Here is a 27305-nt window from a genome sequence, read left to right as displayed (position 1 = left end):
TTTTCTCTAAATATTTAAAGAGCCAGCATGTGGACGTGGCTTGTGTTTGTGTCACCATAGACAGGAAAATGAAAGTTCTAGGGAGGAAGACATCAACTAAATATCAGAGAGCATCTTCTGGGAATCCCCTGGTGGTCCAGTGGTTAGGACCCCCCCGGTTCCCCTGCTGGTGGCCTGGGTTCGATCTCTGGTCAGGGAACTAAGATCCCACAAGCCGCTCGGCCAAAAAAAAAGCATCTTCTAACACATCAAAGTGGACAATCATAGATGTTATATCACAGAAGAGCAAGCACCCTGCCATGCTGGTATTTAAGCTAAAAGGCAAGATGATTGCCGTGTGAGATTATTATAGAAGATTCTCACAGTGGGTAGGAAGCTGAACTGGTTTAACACTCAGGTTCTCTCTAAATTTTATCTCAAAAGAAAATGATCATAAAAAAAAAAAAAAGAAAATGATCATAAATAACAGGTGAGAGCTTAATGACGGGTCAATGGAAACAATTTCTATTACCACATTCACTAAGGATTATACCTTACAGGGAAATATATATACCTTTATGTATGTGTATACGTATATGTGTGTAGGTACATATATATGTAAATGGCATATTAAAAAGAGGTTTATTTAAATAAAGAGCACAGTAGCTATAAAAAGAAGCACAGTAAAAAAAGAAGGGTTATTTTTAGGAGGAGGGTTCCAACTACACAAAATAAGGAAAGGACGTCCACTGCTAAATAAAATGAGCTGGAATCTTGCCTTGTGTTACTACAGGAAATCAGCTTGGTGCCGCTTGAAAAAGGGGAATAGTCTATATATATTTAAAATGGAAAGGGGAGGAATGCATTAAGAAAAAAAAAAAGAGTGTGCTCAAATACAAAATACAGTAAAGGGCACAGTTGCGTGATTTACTTGCACTGGACTTCATAAAATAGTTTTACAAACAACTTCACAAAGCACAGCCACCTGTTAAGCTGTTATTTTGGCCTATCTATTTCCAATGGCAATCTTGACACCCAAGCAAGAGACATACCACCATAGCAACATAAACATCACGGTGTTGGAGAATAAAATTTTAGGAAGCAATTTATAGCTTCTGCAGGGCTGGAAATAAACTAATCCTTAAGCATTTGTTACTATGACATAACGTTCCCACAGGACAGACTCAGATCCTCTGGACACCTCAGGATTCCTTCCCATGGGCCATTTGGAAAGTACAGACTCCAAAAATGAATATTGTACTAGATGGACTTCTAAACTAAAGGTATTTAAAGGTGTGAGACTGTGTGATTTCATGCACAGCTCAGGGAATGCATGATTACCAGGTATTCACACAGCATCCACACATGGACAATTATCACTGCCCCTTACATGTGCCGAGTGGGCTTGTATGTCATGTGATCAGCCCCTCATGGAGGCAAAAAGAAGGGTACTGGAATACTATTCAGCCATAAAAAAGAATGAAATTTTGACATTTGCAGCAACCTGGATGGACTTGGAGGGCATTATGCTAAGTGAAATAAGTCAGACAGAGAAAGACAAATACTGTATGATATCGCTTATATGTGGAATCTAAAAATACAACAAACTAGTGAATATAACAAAAAAGAAGCAGACTCACAGATATAGAGAACAAACTAGTGGTTACCAGTGGGGAGAGGGAAGCGGGGAAGGGAAATATAGGGGTGGGGGAGCGGAAGGTACAAACCACTGGATATAAGATAGGCTCAAGGATGTATTGTACAACACGGGGAATATAGCCAATATTTTGTAATAACTATAAATAACTGTAACCTTTAAACTTGTATGAGAAATAAAAAATTAAATTAAAAAAGAGGGGTATTGAAAGTTGAGGAAACTGAGGCACAAGAAAATCCAGTCTTCCTAAATCAATTCATGGCTATCAATCAGCAGGGCCTCACCATACTGCACCACCCTAAGACAGAAACCCCAAGTTAGGACAATATAGGTACTTTAGCTCCAGGAGATAAAATGCTAAGGAAAGGGTAGAGGAAAATGAAAGGAAAATCATGTTTGAAAGTGGTGAGGCCTCTTTTCAGGGATGATACTCCCCGTGAGAGGTGGGGCGATTACCAGGACTTAAAAGATGAACTTTGTAAGGTACGGCTGATTTGCCATTCAGAAAGACCCAACCAACGGGAAAGAAAGCTGATCATCCAGCTTTAAGTTGAGACACACCCAAAAGGTGTGTCGTGGGGTGGCATGTGGCAGGGCCAAGTGAGTCTGCGTCAGGGTGAACAGGTTCTACCTCATCTGGGGATCTGAGAGACACCAGGGCAGATCCTGAGCCCAGTGGTCACAAACGTAGGCCTGGGCTCCAGCCCGGAACCACGGTCCATTAGCTCTGGCCACCATTTCTAACTGCCTCTTTTTCCTTTACTCTTGAGTATTCTCAAAGATAGAGGCCTGCAAGGCCCGTGGGCAGTTCCTTCTCCAGATCCACAGAAGAGACTGTCCAAAGGCCAGGACAACACTGAATGCGGCCGTTCTGCAGATGAAAAACAGATTAATCTATGATGAAGCTTCTATGATGCCAGGGATTTGGCTGCTTTTGATATGAGAACCATTCCTGAACCCCTTTAAAAAATAAGATGGTTTCTGACAGACATAACCAACATTAAAACAAACAAACACCTCCTAAAAGAGCTAAGGCAGAAGGCTGGACACTATGTAAATAATGGCTAATTTGAAATATACTTGACCCTTTTGGAAGTGTGTTTCTTGAAAAGGCTTAAGGGGATTATTCCATTTGGACAACTAATAGCTTAATTACTATTTTTTAAGAAAACAATAACCAAACTCCTTTTCAGCCAGTCTTGGCAAGAAATCTCTAAGAACACCCATCTCTGCAGCACTATATGTCATACTGCTGAGAAACATAATTACACTCAGCTGCATCCAAGTTTCCATCAAACACAATCCAAAAGAGGTGAACTATTGAATCCTGAATCTAAAGGTTTTTCATTTTGGGCACGATGCCTCTTTATGAGCAACAAAAACATAACATCCAAAAAAGAAGCATTTGTCATAGCCTTCAATAGTCCAGGATTTGGGTCTCCAGTGTACATAGTACAGTCTGTACCCCAATGATTAAATACAATTCTAGTTACCAAACTCTTTGCACTTGGGGGGGATTAAATAACTCTATTTCATATCTTTAAACCTGTCTCATTGAGCAAAAGAACCGTCTATTTTCACAGCACTTTTCAAGCATTGAGAAAACCACTTTTATCCACCATGTCACTTTAATGGAGGCTGAAATAGCCCAGAATGATGATAAATGTTAGGTGACATGAATGGCTTTATTTGTCTTTTCATCAGCTCCAGCAGCAGCAGCAGCATTATTTCAGGTCAGGGTAAACTCAGCAAAATTTTCCTGATGAAGGCCCATGTCAAGAGGGTACAAACCACAGGGAAGTCACACATCTCAGAAGACATGTCCAGGGGTTCACATACAAACTTTAGTGATAACCCCTGTCTTCGGAACTACCTGTCCATACAAGGAGGTGATTACAAGTCTTGTTTTCTTAAACATGTATCCAGTGTTGTCTTTCTATTTGGTTAAACTGCTAGTTACTACTTTAACAAGAGTGTTGTTTTCTGTGACTTTGTTTTGCAGATGTCTACTATTTCGGGTGCATTAGAGATTAAACAGACATCTGTAAGGTGGCCCAGGCACACTGGAAAGTTCTCAGACTGGAGACCAACATTTTTCTACAACCCACTACTTTCTTGGACAGTGCAGGACACAAACCGCTGCTTGAGAGCGGCAGGACTGTAATCCTATAAAATCTAATGAAATCCAGGTTGTTGGCTAGTGAGTTGAAAACTCTACCTACAGACATCACTAAGAGAATTGACAACAATGAAAATGTTGCAAAGTTAACTTATTAATAAGCCGTCATAATAACAAATTAGTTTTTTTCTCCTGAGTTAAATATTTATCAAATCCTAAAAAAAAAAAAAAAGCCAACATTTTAACTGTACTTCTTTATTTAGAAAAAGAGTCCAATTGATGTCTGTTCCCACCTGGTACAGGAATAAAGCATTATAATTAATCAAATATTCTGTCTTCTACTTTAATAGAAGAACACTTGTCAGTGACAACTTTGTTGGAAATACTTCTAAAATGCACTGGTACTTTTTCCTGCCTTAGTAAGTATTCCAAGCAAAAATGCGCTTTTTGTGTTAAATGACAATATAGTAGGACTCCTGAATTAAAAGTGTCAGGCACTCCAGCTGTTGCTACAAAGGTATAGGTCACTAATTGAGTCATTAATGCCACCCAAAACATGGATACAGGTCCATCTTGTCATTTTCCTCCTTTGAAAGAAGGCAGAATTCAGAAAATATTTCTAGTTACCTTCTGTTAATTCAAGTTTTATTAAGTTTGCTTCAGGAAATGATGTATGAGTTTAATGATAAAGTAATAAACCAATGCTTTAAAGGAAAGAAAAAAATGCTGACCAGATACCTAGAATAGTAAACTCATAGACAGAAAGTAGAATGGTGGTTGCCATGGGCTGCAGGGAGGTGGATAGGGAGTTATTGTTTATGGGTACAGAGTTTCAGTTTTACAAGATGAAAAGAGTTCTGAAGATGGATGTTGGTGATGGCTGGCCAACAATGTGAATGCCCTTCATGCCACCGAATTCTACACTTAAAAAATAGTTAAGGACTTCCCTGGTGGCTCGGTAGTTAAGAATCCGCCTGCCAATTCAGGGGACACGGGTTCGATCCCTGGTCTGGGAAGATCCCACATGCCGTGGGGCAACTAAGCCCGTGTGCCACAACTACTGAGCCCACGTGCCACAACTACTGAAGCCCGTGCACCTAGAGCCCGTGCTCCGCAACAAGAGAAGCCACCTCAATGAGAAGCCCGTGCACCACACGAAAAGTAGCAACTAGAGAAAGCCCACGTGCAGCAACAAAGACCCAACACAGCCAAAAATAAATAAATAAATAAAAATTAAATTAAATAAAAGTTAAAAATAATAAGTTTAAGAAAAATAGTTAAGGGGACTTCCCTGGCAGTCCAGACTCTACACTTCCCCTGCAGGGGGCAAGGGTTCGATCCCTGGTCAGGGAACTAAGATCCCGCATGCTGCGCAGTGTGGGAAAAAAACCAAAAAGTTAAGATGGCAATTTTATGTGATATGTTTTATCATAATTTTTAAAAAATTATTTTAAAAAACTGACCTGAATGTACACATCCAATTAAGTGTGGTCCCCTTCAAATAGTTCATTTTAGGGCATTACATGTTTATTTCCATAGTGTTGACACAGAGCAAAACATCTCTGAATCTCCGCCGTAGAATTTAAGACAGGTTTGTTTGGATTTTTTTCATTGTTTTGAACATTCCTGATAATGGTAAATGTCTTTGGAGGACAATTTTTAATTTTGAAAAAAGCCTTTTATAGCTCCATTTTCGGAATAATAATCTTATCAAGTTAAAAATTTTATTTTAGCTCACATGAGGTGTGACTCTACAGGAGCAATATGAATTTGTGCATGTGGTTTGTAAACTGCCTGTGAGGCAATGCTAGTAAAGGTGAGACACAAGTTTCCAAGGAGCCGCCATCTCAGCAGGAAGGGAAAGTACACAGTGCTGACTAATGCATTTTGATCATTTTTCATACCCTCCAGTTTGCTTACCTCCATGTGAAGAGGTTTAACTTTTCAACGAAATGTGTCAGAAACATGGTGTCACTTGTCTGTTCCCATTGTTATTTCCAGATACTAATTTTGAGAAACCTACAGCTGCTTATCAACGAACATCTCGGCTAAAGATGTCTATGAAAGCCAAAGGCTGTCACTGCCATTAAAAGGAATAATTTCTGAAAGTGTAGGGGTGGTTCTCTTTTTAGAGCATGAACTACAGAACTTCTTTTCAAAGAGGAGTATGATTCATTTATCAAAGTTAAACTGAGGAATGTCACTTGGTTTAATACTTGAGTAAAATTGATTGTTCAGTAGGAGATAAAACTTATGGACCGCTCTGTTAGCTTAATTGGAACAGAAGAACTCCCTTCCCCCAATTATTTCCTTTGATAATCCTGAACAAGTTATTTAATCTTTAAGGGGTGTGTGTGTGTGTGTGTGTGTGTGTGTGTGTGTGTGTGTATTGGGATAGAACTAAATAATCTCTAATGCTCCTTCCAGCTTTGGGATTCTAGGGAAGGCAGAATTGAGAAAGCAAAGAGCCTGGGCTCGGAAGTCTGACCAGCATGGGCATGAAGCCAGGTCTACCATTGACTAGCCATGCAAGCACCTGTGATCCACATCTGTAAAACGGGATGATAATATCCAACTCACAGGACCATTACAAGGACTAAATAAACAAGAAAGTGCTGGACAAATGTAATTTCTCTTTGCCTCCTTTGCATGCGGAATGTGACTGCTTGCCATCCAAGCATACAAAACAGAAACTGAATTTTTAAAACTCTTACTTTCCAAGCAGGTTTCACGGGATGCATCGCCGAGGCACATAGTGCTATTTTATTATGTACAGAAAAGCACGGTGAGGACTCCCCTGGTGGCGCAGTGGTTAAGAATCCACCTGCCAATGCAGGGGACACGGGTTCGAGCCCTGGTCTGGGAAGATCCCACATGCCGCAGAACAACTAAGCCCGTGCGCCACAACTACTGAGCCTGCGCTCTAGAGCCTGCAAGCCACAACTACAGAGCCTGCGTGCCACAACTACTGAAGCCCGCGCGCCTAGAGCTGGTGCTCCGCAGCAAGAGAAGCCACCGCAGTGAGAAGCCCGTGCACCGCAGCCCCTGCTCGCTGCAACTAGAGAAAACCTGCGCACAGCAACAAAGACCCAAAGCAGCCAAAAATAAATAATAAATAAATAAATTTATTTTTAAAAAAAGAGAGAGAGAATCAGGGCAAGCAACTTTCACAATTTGTGTAAGACACAAAGACAGAGATGGCTCAGGTCAGCAAAATGAACAGTGTAACCCTGCACTTCCTAGGGACTATTCAGTCCTCCACGATACCTTTCAGGAAGCGCGGGCACAGTATTCATTAAAAGGTCCTACGCCATTTCTATAAACGGTCTATGCCAGTTGGAAACACTCTTGCCAGAGAGTCAAGAGATAAGTGAAACTTGGTCATTTTAAGAATAAATAAATAAATAAATAAATAAATAAATAAATAAATAAATCCCACCACGACGGTTAAAACTAGAAAATTTTGGAGAGTTTTGGGGAACTCCAACTAATCCAGCCAATAAGACCTAATGCATTTGAAGGCATCAATCACTTAATTATATTAGCATCCAAGTTCATGGTGACTTCTCTATCCCCAGCTGATAAATTTTCTTCTGAATAAATACACAGATCAGTTAATTGGGGTATAAAAATACACAAACTAATGCTCCGAAACACCTGGATCTGACCTTAATACGGCAAATAGAATCAGACCTAAATGGTGTGTGTATGTGTGTGTAGGTGACATGGGACAGGAGCAGTCTTTGGAGATTAGTTGCTTAGATTAGATGCTTAAACAACATTATTACAGGTTGTCATCAAATTACATTTGTTTGGCCAATCTTACTTCTCTAGGTGATTCATTCTGGGAAAGAAACAACACCCTAAAGATTGTCAGATTAATTCTAAAGAAATTAAAGGATGATTATGTTTTTTCTTTCCTTGGGAACAACAGGAATTCTAGAAGGCCGAGCTTCACCCAAACTTAAAAGAAGCAAAAAAAAAAAAAAAGAAAGATCAAAAAAAAGTGAAGAACCATTGGATAAATCTGATCAAGAACTTACATTAGCTACTTGTTTAGGTGGATGAGTCGACTTTCACTAAAGTCTAAAAAGGAGTTTTAAGAGCCGGCCCCTTTGTCAGAGTGCTGGGAAATGAAAGAATGACTCACTTTATGCTTGATGTCAAAATCTTGGTGAGCTCTGGCTTTTGTGTTTCTAAATCAACAAACAGCATTGTATAATGTTGCTCAGGCCATAAGCCAGGAAGTGGCCAGTGACCCTAGACTCCTTTCTCTGTCACGGGTAAAGCTAGTGGCCAAGACAGCGTGTCCTGGGCACAGGGGGGTTCCTTCTAACTCTGTGTCATCCTGGGAGACTTGCCCAGCCTAATGCGGCATGATTTTGCCATCCTAGACAGAGACTATTGACACACAGTTTAAATAGTCATTTAGCCTATTTTATAATGAAGCCTGTGATGGAAAGTCTCAAGGACATCTGCCAGAGATGAATAAAGCAGAGGACTCAACTCTCATGTAGAACCATCTCCTCCAGAACACATATTCCAGGATTCATTCTGCCAACACATCCTTTCCCACTCAATGTGCAGAGAAAGCAGAGGACTGCACCTGGAACCACAGCCAGAAAGGTCACCAGGTACTTACTGTTCCTTCCATTAACGATGGCTGGTGCCAGCCTCTGTCCCTGATTAGGGGTGGGGAGGGGGGCTGTTCCTGAGGATCGTGAAATCTGTCAGTGAATGTCTCCTACCCCCCCCCCAAGTACCCTAAAGCCCTGTAGCTGTTCAAGTTGTGATTACGTTTTTGCCCCTAAGTATCAAATTCTGACCTAAATTGTGGTCATTCTAGTCCAAATCTGGCAGATTTTTTTTTTTTTTTCCCACACTGCTGCAGAAGGGAACAACCTCCTTTGAAAAGCTATCTAAATTCAGGACAATCAGAGTCATCTTCTTGAGAACAGAGACCATAACTTTTCAGTGTTCGTACTCCTAATTCAATTTCCGTGCTTTCTGTCAATGGCTCTCTCTCTGAACACAGATGTCTATTCTGCTGGAAAAATCCATAGATACTTCTTTAAAAAAAAAAAAAAAACAGCTTTATTGAGATGTATTTTACATACCAACTCAATGGTTTTTAATATATTTACACAGAGCTGTGCAACCATCACCATAATCTATTTTAAGATGGCAAGGAAACTTCTCCAATGTTCTCTGGACTGTAAGCTCTAAGAGGGCAGGGATCGTGTCTGCCTTGTTTGCTGCTCCATCCCTGGCACCAGGTCTAGCACCTGGCACAGAGTAAGAGTTCAGTAAGCATTTGTGATAAACACTTTCATGCTGCCCCAGGGCCAGCCTGAACCTTCCAGATCCCTAAGTTTCCTAGATACGAGAAATAACTACTTCTTTCTTCCAACAGAAACTTTCAATTCAGCTAATCTCCCTATGGTAGGCAGAATGATCCCTGAGGTTCCCAGTGTGCACACCCTGTATATGTACAATTCCTTCACCTTGAATGGGGGTGGGCGTAATCAGACCATTCTTTTTGAAAAAGAGTAGAGGTCAGAGACAAGAAGTCAGAGGTTCAAAGTTGCAGCAAATGCTCTCCTGTTGGACTTGAAGGGGCAAACGGCCACATTGTGGTGAGGGCCACATGGCAGGAAATAGCAGGTGGCCTCTAAGAGCTGGCCCCTAGCTGATGGCCAGCAAGAAAGGGGGGACTCAGTCCTACAGCCACAAGGAACTGAATTCTGCCAACAACCACGTGAACTTGGAAGAGTACTCCAAGCTCCAGAAGAACATGCAGCTTGATTTCAACCCTGTGAGACCCTGAGCAAAGAATCCAGCCACACGGACTTCTGGTCCACAGAGACTGTAAGATAATAAATGGGTATTGTTTGAAGCTGCTAAGTTTGGGAAAATTTATTATATAACAATAGATATTGAACATACTCCTCAGGAATCTGGTGGAAGGCAGACTGATTACATTAACTCCCAGGAATGAATGGCCTCAAACTTCTCAGAGGTACTGCTGTGGAATTTTAAAATGAGAAGATTTTTAATAAAAAAGAATCTCTAGTTTGCAAAATTTCAAGAGGTATAAAGCTTAAGAGAAAAACTTAAACAGTGTGAAGGAAAACACTAGGGTCAGCTTTCCTAAAAGGTTCCTATTTTTCTCAGCTTCTTCTCATCCATTCATTCAGCAAGCATTTACTGTGTGCCAGACCCAAGGTTTAAGCACTAGAGCTGCCTTATCCAATACGGCAGCCACCAGCCACATGTGACCCTTGAGCACTGCAAAGGGGCCAATGGGAATTGAAATGTGCTAGCACAGGGAACTCTGCTCAATATTCTGTAATAACCTAAAAGAAAACAATTTGAAAAAGATACATGTATATGTATAACTGAATCACTTTGCTGTACACCTGAAACTAACACAACATTGTTAACTACGCGCCAATAGAAAATAAATTAATTAATTAAAAAAAAAAGAAATGTGCTGCAAATGGAAAATACACACTGGATTTCAAAGACTTCGTATGAAAGAAAAATAAGTTAAAAGATCTTGTTAGTATTTTCTTATGTGGATTAAACGTTGAAAAGATAGTGATGGAGGTGGATGACAAACAAGTAAACAAATAAGTACAGATTAAGATAAATGCAAAAGGGGGGAGGGATAAATTGGGAGACTGGGATTGACATATAAGCACTACTATATATAAAACAGATAGCTAATAAGAACCTACTGTATAGCACAGGGAACTCTACTCAGTACTCTGTAATGACCTATATGGGAATAGAATCTTAAAGAGAGTGGCTATATGTATATGTATAACTGATTCACTTTGCTGTAAAGCAGAAACTAACACACCATTGTAAATCAACTATACTCCAATAAAAAATTTTTAAAAGATAAATGCTATGAAGGAAATAAGTGCAAAGACAGAGAATAATAGGGGAAAACTATTTTATATGGAGTGGTCAGGAAAGATGTCTCTGAGGAGGTCACATATCCACTTATAAACCTGCAAGACTGCTATTAACTCTCAAGTTTTAACACATGACAGCACCAGGGGCTGGGGAGCCTGAGAGGACTGACAACGGCAGTTGGTCAGCTGCAGGGCTATCACGTTGCACCATTCCCATTGGGTTCCATGTAAATGGCGCCCCCTGGAGGTGTGCACCCCTGAGATCCTGTTTGTATGAATTGCCTATAAGTTTTCATAAGATACTTTTTTCAAACTTTACATTTTCCAGATACAATTTGTTTTCCAGTTTTAATAGTTATAAGACACTTCAACTTCATCTGCCATGTAGCCTACAAAAAAATCTCCACTTGGGAATACAACAAAATTCCTGATTTCAAGCATGAGACACAGAGGGCAGGCAGTTGGCAGTCTGCAATCTGAAATTCTTTCTCTCGGCTCCCAGCGAGCTGAATTTGCTAAAGATTTGTAAAACCTTCCTGACTTCTTGCTACAGATCAGCTGGTTTCTGTATTTGTCTTCTTCTCTGAACAGAGGCAGACATGTTAGCTAGTTTTCAAAAAAGTTTTCAGAGTTACTTGACCATACAGACCTCCAGGCAACAGAAAGCAGGCCAGAATCCACAGAGGCCAGCCAGGGCACCTGCGCCCTCACGCAGGCCGCCAAAGCAATGAACCTTGACGTACTTTTCCAGTAATCGCTGCCCCTGAAAAACACACTTACTGCCTGTCACTGTGCACACACTTTTATATTTAAAAAAACAAAACAAAACATCTTTGTGAACCCTCTGCCCTACACACACACACATACACACACACACACACACACACACGCACACTTCCCTGATTGACACTCTGGGGCAAGGAAGAGATCTTAAAGAGGTTAAGTGTTGAAAATAGATTATTTTTTTTAAAAAACTACCTATGAAAAATAGTATTCTCCATTCACCAAAATGAGAGCCTTTCTGAAACGAAGATGCCTCACTTTCCCTGAATATCAGTTATACTCAATCAGATACAGTGTTTTGAAGTTGATTTTTAAGAGCCTTGGGAATTCGCCCCCTGCCTTTGTAATGAAAAGCAAAAGTTAATTACTACCCACTTTTAACTAGGCTTTTGTTAACAATAGTGTTGTGGGGTTTTTTTTTCTCCCAAGGCCTAGAATCTGTTTCATGTGACAGGCATTCACACCCAAATCACAGGGAAAATGCAGTGTCCTTTCTCCACAAAGTCACTTTCACTGACCCGCCAGGAAGCCAGCATCTGCTCCTTGTTGTCTGTTCTATTAGTGGTGAAAGGTTTGCACTGATCCATTAACCCACCCCCCACTTCCCGGGTGCCCCTCACGACCAAAAAGGGAGCTTTGGGAGACAGCTGGGCAGCAATGAGCAACACTGTTCCTTGATGACTGTGAAACAGGCCAGAGAAGCTACCGGGATCACCCAGAAATCACTCACAACCCCAGCTGTGAGTGGCGGAGAGTTGTCCCTCGCAACTAAGCTAACAATTAGGAAAAAAAAAAAAGTCAAAATAGTGCTCATTCTTAAAAAACAAAATTCGAAAATTATGTTTATGAGGAACCCTGGAGAAGGTCTGAGATTAATCCAAGGAGTCTTTCTCCTTTACATTCAAGGATATCACTTTGTACAGAAAACAAAGTGTTGATGAAGATATCAAACTTAAAACTTCTTTCCTGGCCTTCCCTGGTGGCGCAGTGGTTAAGAATCTGTCTGCCAATGCAGGGGACATGGGTTCGAGCTCTGGTCCAGGAAGATCCCACATGCCACGGAGCAACTAAGCCTGTGCGCCACAACTACTGAGCCTGCACTCTAGAGCCTGCGAGCCACAACGACTGAGCCCGCGAGCCACAACTACTGAAGCCCGCGCGCCTAGAGCCCATGCTCTGCAACAAGAGAAGCCACCGCAATGAGAAGCCCGCACACCGCAACGTAGAGTAGCCCCCACTCGCCGCAACTAGAGAAAGCCTGCGCGCAGTAGCAAAGACCCAATGCAGCCAAAAAATAAATAAATAAATTTATATATTAAAAAAAAAACCTCTTTCCTTAAAGAATTTCTACCCCAATAGGTTTGCAGATGCATTTCACGAAAATACTTTAAAACGGAGCAAAAAGGAGCACCGTTGGGCATTTTGGCATCTTCATTTATGTCATTCCAGAGACGGCATCACCCCGATCCCAAACCTGTTCTCAGAAATGTGCGCAAGAAAATTCTCTGGGGACTCGGGGGAGCCTGGATAAAGTGCGCTGGCTCCCTGCCAGGACGAAGAATAAAATAATATTCTGTTAAAAAGTTGGGGTTTTTTTTCTTTTCTCTCTCTTTCTTCTTTTCTTGGAGGGGAGTGTTTCTGTTTTTCATTGTGCATCAAATCCCTGAAGATCACAAGTAAATCCCAGACATTAATGTTGATGCAGTCAGAACAGGAAGTATTAAACACCAAAGCAAGCAATGAAGTTGAAAAGATTCCCACCTTAGATCATACTGGGCTGTGCTCAGCTCTTGGAAGATGCTTATCTTACTGATAAGGACCTGTCAGGGAGGCGTGATCAGACTGTGCTCCGCGGAGTCCTGAAGATGCAGTTTGGGATCAGGATGCTGGGACCAGTGGCAGCACCAAGGAGTGGCTTCGGAGGGAAGGGCCTTGAACTCCACCATAATCTGCACTGAGCCACACATCCAAAAGCTACCCCCCAAAAAAATACAATCGAAGGAAAACCAGTGAACTTGTTATACAAAAGCAGCTTCAAAGAGAGGCCCCTGGCCACCTTTAGGGGCAGCTGACAACCCCTAAAATTCCCCTAAGAAGACAAGGTCAGAGTCTCCAACCCACCTTCCAACTAGAGACTGATTTAGTCTCCTGCTTTGCACATTCGGCTTAGGGATATTTCCTTCCAACAAGGAATCCCAGCAAAAGAGCTTTGCTCCGGGTTCTGGCCTAGACCTTGCCCTTGGCTATGAGATGGGCAACTAACTGCACCTTCTATAGCTCTAGTCTTCTCCTCCACAAAATGAAATGGTTCAACTCTAGACCACCTCTAATGGCCCTTCCAAGTCTAAAATTCTAGAATCTATATCACCAAATGTTTCAAATGAAGACAATGACAACTGTCTCTTCATAGGCAACTATTGGCCCCCAGGGACCTTTGCTGTTTAGAACTTTCCAATGGGCTTATATTTAGTTCAGAGACAACAACATTGAAAATAAATGAGGAGACTATTCCAGTGAAGTGGGGTTTTTTTAAATTAAAATAAATCCATGGGATGTTACTTATAATTCTTTACTCTAATATGAATGTCTAAAAAACAAAACACCAACGCTGATCTAGACTGTAATTCAGCTTTACTTGCTTTATCTCCCAGAGCTGTTCTTCTTTCCTGGAACTAAGGAATATTTTATGAGTTAAAATAAGGCGAGAAAAATAGTAGAAACTAGCACACTCTATACCAATTCAAAAGGTCTTTGGTTTTTCATTTAGTTGATAGTGCTGACTTTATCTGTTTTCAAGATTTTTTTTTTTTTTCTGGATTAAACATGAGTAACGGGCAAGAAGCAGAGTAAGGAGAAACAAATACTAATGGTTTTACCATGGCTCTGGTTCTGGCTTGGCTATTAACTAGTTGTGTGGCCTGGTGCACATTACTTAACCTTTCTGAATCTCTGTTCACTCACTCATCTGCAAAATGTGGATAACACACCAGTCTCCCTTACACTCCCCTCCAAGAAGAGTTAAACTAGATAAGACCAGGGAAAAAGGATGGACATACAGTGTTGGTCCTTTTGATGACTCTCCAAAACAAGGGCATTTGTCTCATTTTTAAAAGTATGGACGTTGCTACTAATTAACTGTGGTTGTCAGAACAGGGACAAATCCTAAAAGTTTCATGTAGGTTGAATCAGGCCCAAAGCAAATCAACAGTTGTAGCAAAAGTGAGGTTTCTAAAAGTCTACCGAAGTTGATGGTAATTGTCGTCTTTGAAGATAATTGCTTCCCAGTTTTCAGTGTTAAGGTTGGGAGGACACAGTGCTAAGGTAGAGGGTGGATTGTGGGGTTCACTACCAATCAGACCCTAGGGGTCTAACCTCTGGCAAGCTGGGCCTCGTGTCCTCATCCATCATCTGATTTGGTTAATCTGAATCCTTCCGCTTTGAAACCCTCCTCAATCTAAACTGCCCCACTGCTTCACGAACAAAGAAGAAAACTACTTCGGAATATGACCTTACAGACACTGGATCATGCTTTGGTCCAAATGAATGACACATTAATTAAGTTATAATTATACATTGTATTACAGGCCGAGTCTCATTTCATTTGCCAATCAAGAAAGGAAGGGCCTCCACCTATACCACTCAAATATGATTACTTCACCCCAAAGTTGTAGTTATTTCAGTGCAAAAAAAAAAAGTGGAGAAAGAGCCGTGCCTGAGGGTTCAAGAAAGCCTGAGAAGGAAAAAAACAGAATAAAGAGATTTTGTAGGTAGCAGAGAAGATTCGAGAGCTGGTTACTTTCTTGACTATCACCTGCAATGGGGGGGCATTTCATGCAATACCAGCATTGCCCCTAGATCCCAAACTCCTCTTAATAAATAAAGTCATTAGGAGGAGATGGAGTGGAAGCAGACACACCTCCAAGCTGAACTACTCATCTGCTCAGGGGTGGGAAGATCTCAACCTTTTCTAGAAAAACTCCGGTTAATCAGTTTCACTCATTTGCCACTCCCCTCTTCCACATAGCATTGTGTGCTGCTTCTCCACGTGATTTACACGGTCTGCCTACCCACATGGCATCCATCCTTCAAGACCTTGCTCAAATGCTATCTCCTCCAAAGCCAACGAACTGCACGGCTCGGTTGATCACTGGGGTGGGGGCTGATCTCTTTGGCAGCCAGCGTCCCTAGAATACATTTTGTAAACTCGGAGCTATACTTTGATCTTGCCTTGGATTGTACTTGGCTCTTGCCTTAACACTTGCTCCAGACAACAAATGAAGACAAGTCCCCATCTTTTTCTCTCCCAAAGCACCTCGCCCCTTCCCCAAAGTAGTGGCTCAGTAATATGTCTGACAGATTAAGTGCACTGTATTTAAACATAAACACGGTTTGGGTCGCCGGTGTCATGTGTGTTGCCACACCAAACCACACTGGTAAGTTTCAAATTGCCTTGATTGGCTTCACGCTCCCACGATGTCCCTGGACAAGCGCTAAGCAATTGTGAAATCACCGAAGATAGGCAGAGCGGGAATAAAGGAAAGCCGGGGCCTGAATAATCCTCACTGAGTCATCGTTTCCTGAAAGATCCAGTTTGAGGCTTGGAGTGGGGGGAGGGGTGGGGAGGGAGGGGTTCGGGAGAAAGGAACCTGAGCAGCGCGTGGAGGACGAGCCCAGGACAAGCCCCCTCCCCTCGCCCTGCAGCTGCGGGACCCGGGAACCCGGACCAGGCCCGCACCCACGTGCTGGAGCTCCCCCCTGTGGCCGCGCCGCAGCCCCCGCCGTTCCCCGCTCGCCCGCAGAGAGCTCTCCCCGCGGCCCAAGAAACAAGACACGCAGAAAGTTTCCGACCCAGGCGGTTAGAGAAAGGTCGAAGCCAGGTCCGGGGTCCTCGAAGCGCGGGCATGGCGGAGCGGCGCCCAATCTGGCGGCGATGCAAGGGGTCCGAGCCCAAACGGACCCCCCGAGGGTTCCGAGGTGACCCGGAGCGGGGCTCGGGCCCTCCAAATCCCGAGGGCGCAGGGCTTCTCCCTTACCCCAACCTTCCAGCGAAGGGCGGGAGGGGAACCTGGGCCCACGCCAGGTCGGGATGCCCCCCCAGCTACCAGGGCATGCTTGGGGCTCTTGGGTTTGCTTTATTCATTTTCTTAATTGGAGGGAGGGGGCGACCAAATCCCTTTGGCGCATTCTGATCCCCAGCAATCTGGATTCTGGGTGCCCCCCCCAAAACCCACCTGCAGTCCACCGCCCCACCCAACGCCGCCCTCCTTGCTGGGGTGACAAGTGGAAGCAGCAATTCCACTTCCTCCTACCCCTCCAGCCTCCCGGTTTGGGAGGCAGTTTTCCACCAGGGTTTCCCCGCCGCCCGCGAGGCGGAGGCGGGAGGCGCGGCGCCCCGGAGCCGGGGACTGGGAGTGGGCGAGGCCGGGCCCGGCGCGGCGCTTACCTCGGCTACGGTGAGCGGCATGCAGATCCGGTACTCCTTCAGCAGCATGGTCCTGCCGGCCGCGGACCCCCGAGGCGGGAAGAGGGGGGCTCCCCCAGACCAACAAGGCTGCCGCCCAGGAGCAGGGCAACGCGCCCGGAGCCCCGTGCTCGGAGCCGGGCGGCGAAGCAGCCCCGGCGGTGCGCTCAGGTCCTGGCTTCCTCCTCTCCGCCCGAGAGCATGTCAAGGCTTGGGTCCTGGTGTTCGCGGCTCCCCCGCCTCCTTCCTCGCCGAGGTCGATCCGCCTGGAACGCGGTGTTGCAAAGTCAGGCAGGGAGGGAGGGAGAACCGCTGGAAACCGCTCTGATCGGCAGCCCGGGGCAGTAGTAGCGGGCGCCAGATCAGGACATGCCCGGCAGCGGGCGAGGGAGGAAAAAAAAGAGAGATTTCCAAAAATTAAAACGAATGCACAAAAGTCACCCGCTCGATTCGCCTCTGAAACCAGATCTGAACCTGGCGACCCCCCTTTTCCGGCCGGTCTGCCCAAGGCTAATGTCACCAGGCACACATTGCAGACGGAGCCAGAGATGCTGACTTTCCAGACAAAGGCTCGATCGGCTGTGCTCCCCGGGCGGTAAACAAGATTTCCTGCTCTTTTTAGGGCCGGTCCCCGAGGCGCTTCAGGGCTCGCTGGGGGAGAAAAGGGAAGCCGCCGCCGCCGCCGCTCAGCTCTGCCGGGCTGGGGCTCCGGGTTCCTCCGACCTCGGCTCGCGGCTGCGAGGGGCGGGCGGGAGGAAGCTGGCGCCTTCCGTGCGCGTCCCCTCCCCCGAGTCCGGATCCCCGAGCGCCGTGCGTGCCCGAGAGTTTGCAGCCACCTCGCCGGGGCCGGAGAGTCGGCGCCGAGCTGCAGTGTGCCTCGGGCCGGGGAGGTGGGTGCGGGAGGAGCGAGCGCGAGCGAAGCTGACATCAGCAGCGGCCTCGGCGGGGAGGGTAGCCCCATCCGGCCAATGGGGAAATGGCAAAGAATGTGGAGGATTTAAACAAAACAGCATGTCTCTCCCGGGCTGCTGCCAGACGGCAGGGCTGCCGCGGAGAGCCGAGGCCGGCCGGCGATGGGGAGGATCGGAAAAGGGGGCTCCCTTCGGCTCGTTTACCCTTTGAACCTGTTCTCAAATGTACCCCGGGTGCCACAGTGCTTTGTCCAGCCACTCTGGGTAGCTTCTGGGTCCAAGGTACAGAAGTGCCCCTTGACCTTTAGAGAAGGTTTTTACAAATGCCCAGCGAGAGCGTTTTCACTTTGGTCCAGTAAGCAAGTCCAGCGCTGGAGAGGCGATGGGATTTGGGAGCAGGAAAGCAAACCCTTGCCTGGTTTCCTAACTGGTTTCAGAGCAGGAATCCAGAAGCTGGAAAGTGCAACAATGTGAATGAAAATGAAATCCAAACAGAAAGACACACAAACCAGGGGGAACTTGAACCAGGCATAGCCTTTTACCTCTCCTGGCCCTGCTCTGCAGTCTGACTGCAGGCTTCGCAGAGCAGCAAGAATAGGTTTTCCTGTCAGCACTCCCAAGTTCAAAAAGTCACAGTGAAATGCCAGTGAAAATGCCTGGAGTGTTGGTATTTCATCCATATTAAACAGATCCCTCATTTTAACCACAAGAGGCACATTTTTCAGTTACTCAGGAAGCTGCATGTAACTGCTGAAGTCTGTTTTTCATTTGTCTGGTATTTTTAAGCTTGTTTTTCTGAAAAGTTGCTGGATGAAAAATGCATCAGTTGCCTCTTTGCAGAATAACCTGCAAGCATCATCTTTCCTCAGAAAAAACATTCGTGCTCTAAGATCCTGCAGCTCCTCACAGGGCTTTGGATGGCGATACTGATGGCCTCAATCTTATAGTATTTAAAATTATGAGTAATAAGTAATTAACCAATATAACTATGGTGGGCTGTGGCTAAAATCATCCAGATGGCTGGAGAGAATTTACAACTGTGTGAACATGATACAAAGGCTGATAGAAAAATTACACCCTCTATCCAGCTTAAATTCTAGGGAAAAACTATTTTCTAGATAAATGCTTCCCAGAGTTGGCTCAGAAAGATTCACAGCAACTAATTAAAGCTAAACCAAATTCCTCGAGGTGGAAAATCTAAATCTGACACTGTACTGCTGAATAATAACACATGAAAGCCTGTGATACGCAGAGGAAGCTCAAGCTGTTTTTCTTTTTCCTGCTTCTTACTAAAACACGTGTAGTGGCTTCACTTCTGGCACTTAAAACTCTTCCCAGAGGCAGCTAGGGGATGTATTGCCTAGCCACACATGCATATGCACACAGGACATCAGGGAATGTGGACAAATTCCTGGATTTCCTAGATGTTTCCTGACACTGATTCTGTAATGAAGTATTTTACTGATGAATATTACGGTTGAGGAACTACTTCTCCGAATCTCGCAAACTGCAAATTACCACATATATGCTTCTGTCCTTTCCCCTCTGCTAAGCTGACTTCTTCCCTGAACTTTTCCTTTTCAGTCAGTCCGCACGCCTGGTCACGTTACCCTTGTTCAGGCACAGCTCTAATCCTTCTGCCTTCAAAACCTCTTAGTGATTCTCTATGGTCTAACTGAGCAAGTTAAAATTCCCTGGCAGGAAGATAAACGCTCTGAATCTACCTTTCCCACAGAGCCCCATCACCCTTCCCCAGCCCTACTCCAGCCAAATGAAAAAATTGTTGTCTAGAGAAGGGCTCCACTTACTTCAATCCTTCTGCTCTTGCCACTGCCTTCACAGAGAATCCTCTCCCACTCCCTCCCTCAGGACACAATTAAGCAGCAGGGCACTGACAATCTGTGTTGTTGGAAAGTGATTCTGATGGTAGTGTGTTGGATGGGTTCGGACAGAACGATACCGGAGGCCAGAGGTTTATATTACTGTAATTCTAAAGGAGACAAATGGGGAGGGTCTGAATTAGACAGCGAATGAAGAAAAGACGATGAATTTAAAAGATTTGGATAGGACTTGGGAACCGATGGGTTTTCTCTACAACAGTGCTTGGGGGAGGGGAGGGCAAAGGGAGAGCCTATCCATTCATAACTCATTCACACAAGGGAGGAGGGCGCCATCTACTGGTCAGACACCTTGCTCTAAAATGTTTTAAGTCACCTCGTCAGCAAGAGTCTGGCGAGAACTGTATCTTTGTTTCTTTTCAACAATGGAGTTCGCAATATCCATTTCCAAAGAGCCTTGAAAGTGTTGCTATCATCACTATGGATGGTAGCGATGTTCCCTTAACAACGTACACTCCACAGTTACGGATCATCACATGCTAAAGAGTGTGGATGGGGAGCAAAGGGCAAAAAGAGGAACCAAGGGCAAGTTACCAGTGAGGAATGATGCGACCAAAAGGAAAAGAATATTAGCCTACTCATGTCTATGACAGCATATATTCTCAGATGGGTGACACCTTCTGAAGGCAGGGGTTCTCAACGCGAGATGGGGGAGGTGTGCAGCTGTCCAACCCAGTGTCTTCACCCGAATTCTGTTGACTCACCCCTCCCCCACATCGAAACCTCTTCTCAGTTTGTGTGAAAAAAAAAAAACAACTGTAGGGTTCTGTCTGTAACTAGGATCTGAAAGAAGAGTGTATCAACAGACTGCGCGACTCTTCGTGTTTTATTCCAAGAATATCCCTGGTACTTGTAAACTGGGGCTTCCCTGGTGGCGCAGTGGTTGAGAATCTGCCTGCTAATGCAGGGGACACGGGTTCGAGCCCTGGTCTGGGAAGATCTCACGTGCCGCGGAGCAGCTGGGCCCGTGAGCCACAACTACTGAGCCTGTGCGTCTGGAGCCTGTGCTCCGCTACAAGAGAGGCCGCGATAGTGAGAGGCCCGCGCACCGCGACGAAGAGTGGCCCCTGCTTGCCGCAACTAGAGAAAGCCCTGGCACAGAAACGAAGACCCAACACAGCAAAAAATAAATAAATAAATAAATTTTTTTTAAAAATAAAAAAAATAAAGTAAGCTATCGTGGTTCTTTCCATCTTCCTATTTCCTCCTCACTAGATCTAAAGTCTGTGGGTTCATCAAGGCCCAATGAGAATCCTATCTCCTACACAGAGCCATTCTAGATAACTCTTTACCTTTCTAGACAACCCAGAACACTGATCTGGACTATTCATTTTGGTTCTGGTTTGTATGCCAGTGCGGCCTTTATATATATAATGTCATATCCTTTACTTGAAGTGTTTCACTTGTTCTCCAATTCCCCAACATGGTGGTAAGCTTCCTGAGGAGATGGACCATGTCCTATTGTGTCATCTGGAAAGTGTAGCCTGGTTTGAGGGCTATTGTGGGTACCCAATAAAGGTCTATTAGATGTATGCATATGAGTTCAGGATTCTCGACCTTGGCACTATTGACATTTGATAACAGATAATTCTTTGCTGGGGGAATCACTGTAGGATTCAGCAGCATCCCTGGTCTCTACACACTGAGTATCAGTAGCCATCCCACCCGCCCACCCACGTACATTGCCAAATATGGGGATGGGTGTGGAGGGGGGGAACTGCTGCAGTGGAGAATCACTGCATTATGTAACATTCATTAATCTTACCTAAATGTGTAGCTACTCCAAAGAAGCTTTGAAGAGACTGACCTTCAACTTGTTTTAGAGCTAAGGAGAGAAGGAACAGAACAAAACTGTTACATCACAGTTCTATAAAGATGTCCCCTTCTCATTCCCATGCTCTGCTTTCTATTAGCCAAGTAGGCCTTGATAAAGGGCTTAACTTTAACCTTGATCATTTGGTTAAGGTAATGTCTACCAAGTTTTTCTATTGTAAAGTGACTAGTTTTCCCTTTCCATACTCTATTCTTTGGAAGGCAGTCTTGAAGTGCAGCCTACACTCAAGGGAGCAGAGCTAAGCCCCACCCCCTCAAGGGGAGGGTATCTACACACACAATATGGTATCCTGCAAGATGTGTCTTTTCTCCCTCATTTGTGTGTTCATTCAATTATTTATTTATATCAGTGTGGACTCAGGCATATTTCTTCTCTACTTTGAGTTATAATTCAATACGACGTTATTTTTGTTGTTCACACTGGTCCAGCTTTGGCCATTGGTAGCTCTTCCAGGTCGGTTCCTGTGTCCTTTTGACATGCCCCTTCCCCTCTTTAAGGGCGATTTTTTTTTTCTTTTTTTTTTGAAATAGAGAGAAAGTCTTATTTATTTATTTATTTATTTATGGCTGTGTTGGGTCTTCGTTTCTGTGCAAGGGCTTTCTCTAGTTGCGGCAAGTGGGGGCCACTCTTCATCGCGGTGCGCGGGCCTCTCACCATCGCGGCCTCTCTTGTTGCGGAGCACAGGCTCCAGACGCGCAGGCTCAGTAATTGTGGCTCACGGGCCTAGTTGCTCCGCGGCATGTGGGATCTTCCCAGACCAGGGCTCGAACCCGTGTCCCCTGCATTGGCAGGCAGATTCTCAACCACTGCGCCACCAGGGAAGCCCTAAGGGCGATTTTTGAAAATCAAAGTTACACTTTGCAATTAATTTTTGTTTTATTAAACATTATTTAATTCCAGAGAAGTCTATGTCTATATATTCCTCTGTGTGTGTGTGTGTGTGTGTGTTTTAAACACTTGTATGTCTAACCTTGTTAGGTCCTATGCAAATGTTAAATTCATTCTTAATAAAACTACACAAAGCAAGTCCAGAAGCAATTCTTATGTGTAGACCCACTTATCAGGTCTCTATTAAATATGGAGAATGCCTTTGATGTGGAATTGCTTATAGCTGTGCAGTAAATGCTCATAAAATAAAGATTAATTGACAATGATGTGGTACAAATTGCTTCACATGGGAAAAAAACCTGGAGGATCCGTGGCCAAACGTATGGCTTTGTCTTCTTTTTTTTTAAATAAATAAGCTAGTAATAAATTTTATGAAGGTTTCACTTTTTATTGCATTACCTGTTTTTACAGAAGTTGGCAAAACATTGGAATATTTTGAGATGAATTATGAGAGGATCTGTAACCTATACTCACTGGAGAGAAATTTTAGTGATGAAAGAGGACGTTGTCCTTGACCCTGAGTATCCTTTAAGAGGAAGTAACTGTGCAACCATAACTTACGGTAACTTTTTAATGCCAAAGTATATTTGACCTAGTATCATCAAATGATGTCAACACAGATCCAGAAATAGTATTTCTTAGCTACGTAGTGCCATAGAGACGTCATGGAATTTGACTTTTTGTGGAACATTTTAAATGTCCCCAGAGAGAAGAAGGAATTATGTTTGCTATTAAGAGTATGTAACTGTTTATATCAAAACCCCAGTTTAGAAATTGCGTAGGTGACTACAGTGCAGCTGAATAATGGCCCCCAAAGACATCAGGTCCTAAGCCCCGGAAACTGAAAATGTTACCGTATTGGAAAAAGGGTCTTGGCAGATGTGGTTAAGTTAAAGACTTTGAGATGAGACTATCGTGGATTATCTGGGTGTCCCTAAATATAGTTACAAGTATCTGTGTAAGAGAGAGGCAGGTGGACATCTGACACACACATACACACAGAAGAGGAGAAGGCACTGTGACCATGAAAGCAGAGATTGGAGTGATGAGACCACAAGCCAAGGGATGCCCACCGCCACCAGAAGCTGGAAGAGGCAAGGAACAGATTGTCCCCTAGAGCCTCCAGAGAGAACATGGCCCTGCCATACCTTGATTTCAGCCCACTGACACTGACTTCAGACTTTGGATTCCAGACTGTGAGAGCATCATTTGTTTTTGTTTCAAGCCACCAAATTCATGGTTATTTGTTACAGCAGCAAGAGTAAATGGATACAATGACTTAGGTATGCCTTTACTCACCTGACATTTACCCAAAAGATAAAATACAGCATATTTTTCTTTACAAAATGATTCATAACAGACTTGAAAATATCAAGTTCTCCCATTGCCTTTAAAATAAGCAATTTATAAAAACAAATATTTTGGAAATTCCCTGGTAGTCCAGTGGTTAGGACTCGGCGCTTTCACTGCCCGGGTTCAATCCCTGGTCGGGGAACTAAGATCCTGCAAGCGGCGTGGCCAAAAAATATATATAAGTAAATAAATAAAAACAAATATTTTACAAACAAATATTTTACACACATTTCAGGAAGTTTTCTGTCATGTAAGCCCTGCGACTTCCAATACCATCAATATGTTAATGCCTCCTAACTTCAAATCTCTAGCCCAAATGACTCCCTTTAATTTGACATTTGTATATCCACTTGCCTTCTCAGCATTGTCACTTGGATACCCAATAGGCACCTCAAATTAACATATCCCAAACTGACTCCTGTCCTTTTCCCTCTGACTTGCTTCTCCCTAGTCTGCTCCATCTTGGCAAATGGCAACTCCATCTTTTCAGAGATTGAGCTCAAAAATCTTGCAGACATGTCTGACCCCTTTCCTCTCATAACCAACCACAAGTCCTATCTTGACTCTATTTTCAGATTATATCCAGGATCTAGCCACTTCTTACCACTTCTACTGCCTGCACCCTCGTCCAAGACACCATCATTTTCCTCCTGCATTATTGCAAAAACTTTCTAACTAGTCTCCCAGCTTCTGCCCAGCAGGAAACAGCTTCTGTCTCTTAGGAAATAGCCAGAGTGATTCTTTTACTATGCAAATCAGCTCCCGCCACTCCTTTGCCCCAAACTCCCATTGGCTCTCCATCTCACTCAGATTAAAAACCAAGTCCTTCTAATGGTCAAATTGCCTTAAATCTCATCTCCTACAACTCTCGCCCTTACTCATTCTGGTTTTCAAACAAGCCAGGCATGATCTGATTGCTCTCAGCTCAGGGTTCTTGCTCCTGCCTCTGCCTGGAATCTTCATCCCCCAGCGACCTGCAAGACTCCCTTACTTCAGGTCTTGGCTCACTGGCGATGCCCTCTTCGACCACCTCCCAAGCACTATCACCCCTGGCACATATTTACATGTTGATTTTCTGTCCTCCTCCCCAATAGAATGTTCACTTCACAAAGGCAGGAACTTTGGGTCAGATATGTGCACAGCCAATAAGCTGAAAGTGCCAGAAATGCCAAATATGAAAAAATATATATACCAATGTAGTAATTAATATATAGGCACACTATTTTCAATAATTAGTATCATAATATATATTACCATGGTTCTTTCTGAATAAACTTTTTCCAATCAGTATTTCTCCCTTCATTTTAGATTCCTTATTCTTTTTTTTTGGCCATGCTGCGTGGCATGCGGGTTCCCTAACCAGGGATGGAATTTGTGGCCCCTGCAGTGGAAGCTTGGAGTCCTAACCACTGGGCCGCCAGGGAATTCCTAGATTCCTTATTCTTCCACTGCCAAATTTTCTCTTCTGAAACCAATTTCTTTCTTACAAAGCCACAAATTTAATCTCAGACTCACTCAAATAATAAATTTATAAAGAGTCTGCCTATAATACAGTACTTCTACCTATTTTCTCTGCCCATTGCTCAGACTTTTACTGGTTTCCTTCTTTATTTACTTCACTTTAACTTTTTGTTTCCTTTGCAAGCTTTTCCTCAGATTTCAATTGGCTTTCATTATTGTTACCACCAAGCCTAGCGAGGAAGGGCTTCAGTTTGGTGTGGAGCCAACTGACTTTTCTCCACCTATTTCCCTTCTTTACACTCTTATTTTTTGAGTTCCGTAAACTATAAATCTGTTTAATCCACCACACCTTTGTTACTTTTTGTTTTTTCAAACTTTTCACACAAAGTGTAGAACCCCAAATCCTTTTGTCTACTCTAGTCAAACCAACTGCCCACCAAATGTAGAGCCAGAAAACATCTTACCCTAGTGTGTCTCAACGAGCTGTTAGAGTGTGCTTTCGAAATTTGTAAGGGAATTTGGGGTTGTCACGGTCACGGTGGATGAGGAAGGTATCAACATGTAATTGGGATGCTGAACAACTGCAATGCAACAAACCTACACAATAAAATATCGTCTCACATTCCATCAGACTTTTCAATGTCCTGCCAGACACCTCCTTATGTGTCTGAGGCCTAACTCCATTATACATATGCCAAGCTTTTTTTTTTTTGAAGTTTTAATACGCACTAAATTTTCTAAGACTTCTTCTATGTGAAAAAAATGGAAGATTATACTTCGATATAGTCAGAACTTTACCAAGAAGTTGTACACCATATTGGAAAAATCATGCCACCTTTATGCTTGAGGAACCAAAAGAACACACCTGTGGCAGCTGTAACGTTTGCATTTATAGTTATTGTATTGTATATGTGTACAAGCAAATGGCTACTTCTTTGTATTTCTACTGTAGACATGTTTCAGCCTTTATATTTTGAAATATATTATTATTTTGCTATTTTGCAATGTTTCTCCTTTACAGCTAGGATGTTTTCTTGTTTAGTGTTTGTTTTTTAGTTATGTGTGTAGATGGGTTATATTATCCATGATTTTTATTCCAGAATAGCTTTGTTTGTTTTTTCTTTTAAATTTTTTTGTCCAAGCCATGCAGCATGTGGAATATTAGTTCCCTGACCAGGGATCGAACCCACACCCCCTGCATGGGAAGCACAGAGTCTTAACCACTGGACCACCAGGGAAGTCCCCAGAACAGTTTTTTTTAAAAAAAAGGTCTATTCAGCATATATAAAGGGAGGTTGGTGCTGATTAAACTGAGAATCACTAACATAACAGTAGACCTCTCCATGATTTCCCGTTTGCTTCCCAGGCTACTGTTGACACTTGGACCACACCACACACAGCCTCATTCTCACTTTCAAGGATCTTAAGCTTTTTTTTAAAAAAAGGGACCCAGATTGTGTGGATGATAATAAAGAAAACTTGTATGGTCCTTAATTGGAAAATCGGCTGGATATACGTGATCTCTTTTGACGCTCACAAGAGGGAAAGGGAAAGCAAATAAAACGTCTTTCTAAAGATTCTTCTTACCAACATAATATTTACCTATTATACTACTGAGCCACTGCCATACCTTCTCTTATTAACTTTAAGAGATCCCACAGATTAAGCCACCAAGATTCTCAACCAGATGAAGCCTGAGAACTCTTTTCTTCGGGGTTTATTTCAGCCTGCTCCTATAGACAGGAGAAAACCGAGATCCAAGAAAAGTTAAGCGACTTGCCCACGACTCTGAGAAAGCATAATATTTCAAAGCAGAGGTGTAAGAATATGTATCATAGCCTATTCGATTACACTAGCTTTTCTCACCGCAAACTGTAGATGAGAAGTCTGTCATCAAAGACAGAACCGGACGTAGGGTGCACTAGCGAGCCCCGCGCCCCAGCTCCGCCCCCAGGGCTGTCCGCGGCGCTGCCTGCCTGGCGGCCAGCGCAGGGGGCCTCGTGGGGTCCTTCGCGCGGGCTGCCGACGCACTGCCGGA

At 43.6% G+C, this 27305-nt stretch overlaps 1 protein-coding gene across 1 annotated transcript in view; it reads right to left on the bottom strand.

Annotated features, from left to right (window-relative positions):
- PITPNC1 (phosphatidylinositol transfer protein cytoplasmic 1) overlaps positions 1–17047 on the bottom strand; it is a 257536-nt gene extending 240489 nt beyond the window's left edge. The window contains exon 1 of the mRNA XM_068530749.1: positions 16905–17047. Within this exon, the coding sequence (XP_068386850.1) occupies positions 16905–16952 (48 nt within the window). The 5' untranslated portion in view covers positions 16953–17047. The remainder of the gene's footprint in view (positions 1–16904) is intronic.
- Between the last annotated feature and the right edge of the window lie 10258 nt (positions 17048–27305).

Source organism: Eschrichtius robustus, chromosome 20 (genome assembly GCF_028021215.1).
Source record: "Eschrichtius robustus isolate mEscRob2 chromosome 20, mEscRob2.pri, whole genome shotgun sequence".
In the NCBI taxonomy this organism is placed as follows: Eukaryota; Metazoa; Chordata; class Mammalia; order Artiodactyla; family Eschrichtiidae; genus Eschrichtius; species Eschrichtius robustus.
The sequence above is the reverse complement of the archived record's forward strand: the minus strand, read 5'-3'. Positions and strand labels throughout refer to the sequence as shown.